Source organism: Ptychodera flava, chromosome 7, assembly GCF_041260155.1.
Source record: "Ptychodera flava strain L36383 chromosome 7, AS_Pfla_20210202, whole genome shotgun sequence".
Classification (NCBI taxonomy): Eukaryota; Metazoa; Hemichordata; class Enteropneusta; family Ptychoderidae; genus Ptychodera; species Ptychodera flava.
Genome location: NC_091934.1, coordinates 31,976,209 through 31,985,212, shown reverse-complemented (window position 1 = coordinate 31,985,212; position 9,004 = coordinate 31,976,209). Strand labels below are relative to the sequence as shown.

The window sequence follows — 9,004 nt, the reverse complement described above, 5'->3', positions numbered from 1 at the left end:
CAGCACAAAACTCACCACATAATATATACATATCCTTTTACTTCTAATTGTTAGTCTGAAGATTACAGGATGCATGAAACTTCAGTAACAGATACTATTACTTTGTACTTTAGGTAATTTATTAATGTGTATATACTTGTATTATATATACATATTGATGTGTGTATATATATACATCGCTGGGTGTGAGTTATTGCTATTATATTATAATAGTATATTGAAATTCTGGCGTTGAACGTCAAAAACGGATTTTTGCTCAAGCGGTGGTACCGGTATATTGCCAATATACCATGGTTCTTTTCGCGTCTTGACCAATCAGATCGCTGGATTTGTGCCATCAATATACTGGTATGATATAATACATATTCCTGCATGTATAGATACACATATCCCTCTATAAATGTGTAAAGAGAGAGAGAGGTATATATAGATATACATATACATAAAAATAATATCTTCAGGTTTAAATATGGAAGTAATATCTTACATATCACAGTTATAATTTCATCTGATAATTGCCAGTCTTATGAACCTTTTCATGTAATCTCAGACTCAGTCTTTCTGTATCCCGACGTCTTCTCGTATAGCAATTTCCCGACGGAAGATAATCGTCAATGGTAATACATGGTAGAGAATCCGGGTAATGATCCCGGTACCTCTCGCACACCATCTTGCTGTTGTGTCAAAATAAATCAAAGGGCATAAGTTGAACAATCGAGTATACATAATAAATTCTTTGCTCATGTCAGGGTACCCACAAAATAAATCATGATTAGAGTATCGACTAAGTTAACATTCAACATTACACGCTTATTAAAAAAAAATGTATTACCATTGACAATTATCTTCCGTCGGGAAATTGTGATCGCGTGTGATTGGAATATCAGTGTTTAAGTGCAAACAAATTGCACTGTCGTCATGATCATACTAAATATTCTAACTCAGCTTATGTAAAACAACTGTTGAAAGTTCGTTGTCAAGAAACGATTCATTGAAAATATGCATTTCATATGCTTATACGCATCAAATTATGACAAAGCAGGATGTACCAAGTACCCACTGAAGGTAATGTCATGTTTAGAGTCTCTGTAGGGAAAGAAAACGTGCTTGGAATGAACTTTGACCCATACCCTGTCACCTTTGACCAAGGTCAGGTAGACTTCGTGAGTGCTCATACCTTCCCGGTCATCGTCGTCGTCATATATCGTCGAAAATGTTTCTTCGTTTAACATGAGGAGTGCAGACGAGTGTGAGTTGCGATATTTAAATATAGACACAGAGAAAAAGTACACCCCGGGAGACTGACAGGTGAAAATTCCAGTGTCCAAGTTCATGTCTTTGCCGACATTGGTAAGGGGGTGATCGTACGTGACCGTCCATGACAAGTACGATGCAGCCACAGGTGCTGTTCTCAAGACAGAGAAAGCGGACCATTCAGGGGTAGGGCAGCATCCTCCCTTCTGACCTTTGACCCCAGGATGCCCTGTCAGGCCTTTGATCCCAGGATAACCCTTTCCACCATTTCTACCCCTGGGTCCTTTACGACCACAATCCCCCTCATCTCCGTAGAAACCTGGGTGACCCTTTGGCCCTAATGCACCTTTGACCCCATCCAGACCACGGTTGCCTTTAGGACCGGGCTTTCCAATTACACTATCTTTCCCCGGTACACCAGTATCACCTGTGTAATGCAGCACACATGAATAATATCGTCGTTACATGAAAGAGACACTTCAATATAGCGTCAGGCAGCAACACCTCAACACATTTCACTCAAACTGAACGATTCAAAGCCAAAGGTATGCGTTAGGCAGTCATTATTAAAAACAATTTCAAATCAATGCATAATCTGCTGGCTACCATAATACCTTGAGTGTAATCAAACAAATGGCGATTTCTCTTGCCTATAAATGATAGGGGAATGTTGTTTGCGCATAAAATTCCATCCACGAATGCAAGTGAACTGCCTGCAAAATTTACTCCATCAGTTCACAGTAAAAGCAAAGGGTAAAAAGATAATTGGAATCAATACTATAAGTCAACATCTCTCAACACTAGTTTGCAGTTTTGTTTAATGTGATAAGCTATTTATTGTGCACCCGATACAGACTCCACAGGTAAAACACGATGATCGCACAACTTCTTACTGGCACAAATCATAACTATTTGGACGCGAGACTAAACATAATTGGAGTATTCTATTGAGCGAGAGGGCAAGAGCCAAGTATTACAGCATCTGAAAATATCTCCATGGTGCACACAGCAGAACAAAAATCACCAGATTGAAAATAACAATTATTTCAGGGCCTTATCGTCTTTAGAAAACAATTAGAACGTATTGCGATACACTGGTCAGTGTTGTCTTGCGTGTCCCATGACGAATTCAGTGTACTTGTGTTGTAAATTTTTGTAAATATGTGTAAACTACTGAACAAGTATGTGCAGGGCGTAATTTTATTCCCTTTATTGATGGGAGTAACTTACCCTTTTCTCCACGCACAATACTGAAGTAGCCGGGTACATTGGCAAGCTCAACGTCACAGCAATGGGTGCAGGATTGATCGTCGCCCGTAGAGCAAATCCAAAAAAGGGAATTTCCAAACAGGATAAAATATGCAGTAACTGTAATTACTGTCTTCATTGTCGATCCAACTGAACTCGCCAATTTTCAGTATTATGCGAATGCAATGCAAACTGAAATTCAAGGCTAGTGCAAGCTTAAACTTGTTTTCTCAAATCAGAAATTCCTGGATATTAACAACAGATAAAGAGCTGGAAGGACTGCATTGTGAATGGGTAATTTTTGAACCGCGGGAGGCTTTTGGTTGTCAGGTCTTGACGTGGTTTTGCATACAATGTGAGGATGTTGTGGATATTTGCTGATAACGCACACCGGCTATCAGGTTTCATTGTTACACACGTGAACATGTTTGATGACATCCAAATTGTACAGTTTTAAGGTAGTATGCGCCTCGACAGTGAAAGTATTGAACTTTTCCTCAAACTGTCCTAAATGAAACATTCAGCCAAATCAAAAATAACAACCAGGGTTCACTGTGTAGAGTTTGGTATGTACAAATTGCCTATAGCATTTACCGATATTTGAATTCAAAATGGTCATCATCCATGCGTTAACTCTATGGAGAAAAATTGAATTCCCGATTTTCACAAAACTACAACGATATTGGAAAAATTTGAGAGAGACCGAATATCTGTCCCCGAGGCGCATTCTATCTTCAGAGTCGTGTGTATGGCCCAAATATTCCAGTGAAAGTACCCGGATTGCCAATGAGCACCTTCTGGTATTACACTTATATTAAATAACAGTTAGATGCCAAGCACACCTATGCAACAACATAAAGGGAACTTAAAGCCAAGTCTTGATTGATCGTATAGCTTCCATCTGTGTGTGTTGCCCTTGCCAACAAGGAACGTCATTTCCACACCGACACGTCAAGCGCCTTTGTGTAAATTGGCAAGGGCCAAATAAGGTGTTGAAGAAATAGACAATACTTTTTAATCAGACTGTAATGAAATGAATTCAGAGAATGAAGACATGCGGAGTGTCAAAGTTACTTTCCGCGAAATGGATTTATACGCAGAAGTTCGCCTCAGTGTTCGACATGATGGGTAGCCTCCGCCAACCTCTGTGCCGTGTAAAAATAAATGACCAACCCTTTGCAGTATTCTGATTTCAGAAAACCCTCTAAATTGTTCTTGTTCGCCCGGGCCATGATAGCTGAATGCTCCCCATGCATGTCTTGCAACAGAAAGTTTTCACATTAAAGGGACAAGGTCGGCCATTTTTCATAAATTTTGTTTGATACGAGATACTACTTACATTGTTTGACATGTTGAAAGATACTAAATGAATGGGTGACCATGCATACATTCGACCCCGGTTGACCATTAATTCATTTTCACGATGGTTTCATTTAATTTGTCTAAAATCGGGGTCGAATATATGCATGGTCACCTAGTCATTCAGTGTCTTTCAACATGTCAAACATTATAAGTAGTATCTCGTATAAAACAAAATTCATGAAAAATGGCCAACTTTTTCCCTTGAACCATGTTGTTTCGTGGTCAATAACACAACGTAGCGGTCACAATGCACATTTTAGTGTGAAACGAATTACCCAAAATTTAACTATATTTACATGCGAACTGAAACTTTGCGGATGTGAATTTTTTGATTTTCACAAAAACGAGTCTTTGAAGAAGTTCTGTACAAATTTGAATGATATTAGCATAATGACACTATAGGTGTTTTGTGGAAGTAGGTCAACCAACAACGGACCTCAGAATTATGTAAAATCAAGGTCAGGGTTTGTAATCAGCCACTTGGTCAATCATTGTTTATATTATTCAAACCTTCTTTTCATTTCAATATTATATCAATAAACGTTACCTGATTGATTTATTCTTCTGATCAGGCCAAAGCCGAACTAGGAGTAAACATATAAGCAATATATGAACATCAGAGTTATGAAATATTAATATTATTAATACAACAGTTTTGATAGCCTATAAACCATTAGAGCAGAGCTACTTCCTGTTCTGCAATACGTGATAAAATCACTGATTGCGTATGAATTATATTTGATATCGTGGTCTGCGGCCCTTTACGACAAGTCCAGACAACATAAACACAGGGTCATAAGGCGGTGTTAGTCATAACAAAAGCGTAAAAATATTAATAAATTTATGATTATTAATATTGTTGACATTAATATAATAATGTAACATTAATATTTCTGTCATCAGTGTATTCTTAAAAAAGTAGTCAACTGCACTCGATTCCTAAATGTTGATCAGTATTTTTGCCAATTTTACTCAATGTTGATAAAAATGTAATATTTCTGTCATTATTGTGTACTCACAAATGCACCCAACTGCACTGAATGATGATCCGTATTTAATATTTATGTCAAATTCACGCCCTTTAGAAATTGGCTCTCTGTGGTATTTCACTACTACAGTACTGTCTCGACAGTCCTTCTGAACAGTAAGCTGTTGGTTGACAACCGTGATGGTATCAGCTTACACGATTTATGCTGAGAAGTCAACAGCAGCGGAAAAATTAAAACTTTTACGGACTTTTCCGAATACCGTCATGAACCGCTGCCATGCCGTCGAGAAACTGACTTCGCACTACATTACAAGGACGACATTCAAGAACCAAACAAGGTAGCTATGTCGGCTATGTCAACATCAATCATTTCTGAGGTGGAAATACGGCAAATAAGTGGTGAGTCAGACAGAAGATTTTCACAGACATGTAGTGAGGACTTGCCGTGGCAGCTGGCTGCCTTCTCTTTTTAAATACTTATACTACTAGAACGCGCCAAGTATAATTTATACACCTTCAGTGATTTTATCAAACCTGGCGTAGTGCAAAAAAAGGTTTTATTGATAATATTAATCTTTTATAATTATGAAATTAATTCAGCAATAACCCAAGACGCGTTCGTGTATTCACGCAATTTTGGTACAATTCGCCGCATATAGTACGAGCCGATAGTCGAGTCTATATGCATGTATTAAAATCGAGTGTATATTCGACTGCGGCGGGCGTTATTGCTATTATATTTTATTACACCTCACTCATTCAGCGTGCACTGCCATTGGTTAAACACAACTCACGTGACATGTAAAAGAACGTGATGATGCCCTCCGCGAACGTGATGATGCCCTCTGCGAACTTGATGATGCCCTCTGCATTTGATATTACATGGATGACGTCGTTTACTTACTGCGCAACCTTTCTGCGCGTAACAAATTGTCGTTCGCTTGTAGGCCTACTTGCAGTCGGCAACTTATGGCTGCGAAACGTCATGCAGAGCTGTCACCGGCACAGTTAGACGATATTTTGATGCAAGTAAATAGAAAACGAACAAGCAACAAATTTGGATACCCCACCGAGGAGATCGGCAAACTTTCAGCGGCAACCTTCGACTTGGCACTGACAACATTTTACGCTGAGGTCCGGACTCATGCAGAAATTAAAGGCGAACTGTACTCGAAGAAGTTTGTTCGGTGTAATAAAAATAATAACACATGAGAGCGAGGGCAAGATCACGATTTATTGCCTGCCCAAGGGATGGTGGTCATGATCGAAATATTCAATATTTCGATCATGACCACCATCCCTTGGGCAGGCAATAAATCGTGATCTTGCCCTCGCTCTCATGTGTTATTATTTATATTATATTGAATATTGAATATTGAATATTTCGATCATGACCACCATCCCTTGGGCAGGCAATAAATCGTGATCTTGCCCTCACTCTCATGTGTTATTATTTAAATATTATATTTCTTTTACTTATTACTGCTAGATCATCTGTGATAAGGTCAACACATTAGGCCATCAAGTAATTATGAAGGGGAGGTTGTCACTGAAACTATTACGGATTAAATGGGTAATATGAACAAAAAAATTAAGATAGGGCCTAGATTAGAGAGAGCGATGTAGTTATGATATACTGTCGCGCATGCGCGCACGCCTAAAAAAAAGACCAGCCGCGGACACGCGTAAGGTCAGTTGGCGTAATGTCGTGGCATAACTTATGGCCCTAACAAGCGATTTTATTTACGAGTACGTTAAATGGGCATGCCCAACACGCCGTCTTTGCCAATCTCCATTCAGGGGAAAATGTGAAAACTTCGCCAGTGCATGAATGTACGATATTTACGCAATTGTCTCTGCCATTCTATCTATTAAGGGTTCTGTAACTTTATCTACGTCACATATATCTATCCATATATCTATTTATTCGAAAACATATTGGTGATTTCCCGAGGACTTCAAACCAAAGGCATCTCTCTGCTCGTCCGATCTTGTTAAATAGATTGTGACAAGTACATTCATTATTAAAGTATCTACAAATAAGAAATGTACCTTGTTTAACTGACTAAAACGTTGTGGATTTAGGGACTGTGGCAAATTATAGGATAAAAAATCACCATGACAGTGTTTTCATATCCCAGACCTGATGTCTTCCCATCAGTAGAATTTGTGTTAAAGATGACAAGTATGTGGTATTTCCCACGTAGCAGTTGACGACATAGACCCTTTGTTTGGACGAAAGAAGACAAAAACTAAAGTTGCGTGGGCCGGGACGGTGTTTTTCGACCTGTTTTATCAAATCTATAAAAATCACCCACTCGCTGTTATCGCTTTGCAAAATTTCCCGACGACACGGCCCTCCTCCAATTCATTTGATAACGTAGTTTCTTTCCAATTACAGGATGAGTTATACTTAACCTCTTAACCCCAAGTGCACAACACCGTGCCCGAGTTTTGAACTCACCGTCCTCCGATAGGGAGTCCGTCACTCTGGACCTACTGGGCCTTGAACTGGGTCAAACTGACCAAGCTCTGATAGTGAGTCCGTAACCCTAACCACTGGTCCACGGTGCCTCCCTGTTTCGCAAATATTGTCGAATTTGATAATAGCGGAGGTAGAGATCCATAGCATGGTTTATACTAATACCACACACCGGAATGTTTGTCGCTCGAAAGGGGGCGCCCTCGAGCGACTGCTCTTACAGTCTACTTATACTTTTCGTCCAAGTTCAACGGCGGATTGGCATGTACTTGACACACAAACATAATGTAATATTTCAGAACTTTAAGCACCACATAATATGCGAAATGTACCGATACGAGCTTCGGTTGACGGGACGGAACGAACCCTCTTCGCCACAGACAATGCGGAAACCGAATGCTTGCGTCATTGGAATTTCCAATAATTTCTTCATATTAGACATTCTGAGAAGACAACGTTGCGTCTACCTTTGTCGCCATACCTTTCATACTTGAAACTGTTATCAGTTTTATTTACGAAGAAACTTCCGGGTACGCATCCTGTTCGACGAGGAGATAAATAGGGAAATAAAGTAGATATTTCATAGAAAGGGATATTGGTTTTGTTTGGTTACTTTTGCGAGAAAGGTCTATTTTTATTTAATTTGTAATTATTTTTTAATGTTAGGGACTGGACAGAAATTACAGGGGGTGGGTCACCATTTTTCGCGCAAATATGTCAAATAAAAGAAGTGGCCGTGGATGTGACCGATAACAAAAATATCAAACCATAATACATAGGAGTCTATTGGACAAACTATCAACAATTTTCCATTAGAAAAAAAAGATGTTTGATAATTTATGTAAATGTACTTTACTTAATTAAAGTGGAAGGTAAAGAGTGCACGTGTATACAAGAAATTTGATTTTTGGATTCCATCAAAAATGTTGATTCACTATACATGCTAACCTTTGAGAAAACTATGAGCAATTTTTCCAATGTAAAACTAGCAATATGTATGCATTTATAGATGTTTGATAATTGATATAAATGTACTTGATTAGCCTAGGGTGGTTATATGTGCATATGTGTGCAAAAAGTTTGAATATGGAATTTCACCAAAATGTTGATTCACCATACATTGTAGTCCATGAGGAAACTATAAGTAATTTCTTTTTACAATACAATACTAGCTTAATGATTTTATAAATTTTTAACAATTGATATAAATGCACTTGGTTAGAATAGGGTGTTTGAAAGAGCAGATGTGGCCAACAAATATGGTATTGGAATTTCACACTAAAATATTAATTCACTTCTCAGGATAGTCTAGGGGCCCGTAAACTATTAAAATTTTCCTACTGCCAAATTTGTTATATATGTAAAATATATATATATATATATATATATATATATATATATATATATATATATATGTGTGTGTGTGTGTGTGTGTGTGTGTGTGTGTGAATATATATATATATATATATATATATATATATATATATATATATATATATATATATATTGTTGTGAATTATTGACGTTTCTCGTATGAATCGTTTTATCTAAATGAGAAGTCGGGCACAGCGTTACTGTGCTATATCGCGAATTCGTTCTGCTTCCCCCCTGCATTGTGGTCGAGTCACGGTCCTGCTTCCGGAGGCTAAATTCGCATGCTGTTAGCGCTT

The 9,004-nt window shown here is 38.2% G+C and overlaps 1 protein-coding gene across 1 annotated transcript; it reads right to left on the bottom strand.

Annotated features, from left to right (window-relative positions):
• Positions 1-19: 19 nt before the first annotated feature.
• Positions 20-2,794, bottom strand: LOC139137295 (complement C1q subcomponent subunit C-like). The gene is made up of 2 exons (XM_070705312.1): positions 2,485-2,794; positions 20-1,681 (listed from the first exon to the last, which is right to left on the bottom strand). The coding sequence occupies exons 1-2, from the start codon at positions 2,639-2,641 to the stop codon at positions 1,029-1,031; spliced, it is 810 nt and encodes a 269-aa protein (XP_070561413.1). The 5' UTR covers positions 2,642-2,794; the 3' UTR covers positions 20-1,028.
• Between the last annotated feature and the right edge of the window lie 6,210 nt (positions 2,795-9,004).

Bases quoted from the DNA above. Each gene is read 5' to 3' on its own strand.
- LOC139137295 (XM_070705312.1), bottom strand. From the start codon at position 2,641: ATGAAGACAGTAATTACAGTTACTGCATATTTTATCCTGTTTGGAAAT. The intron at 1,682-2,484 runs GTAAGTTACTCC...TGCATTACACAG, and splicing joins TATTGTGCGTGGAGAAAAGG to GTGATACTGGTGTACCGGGG.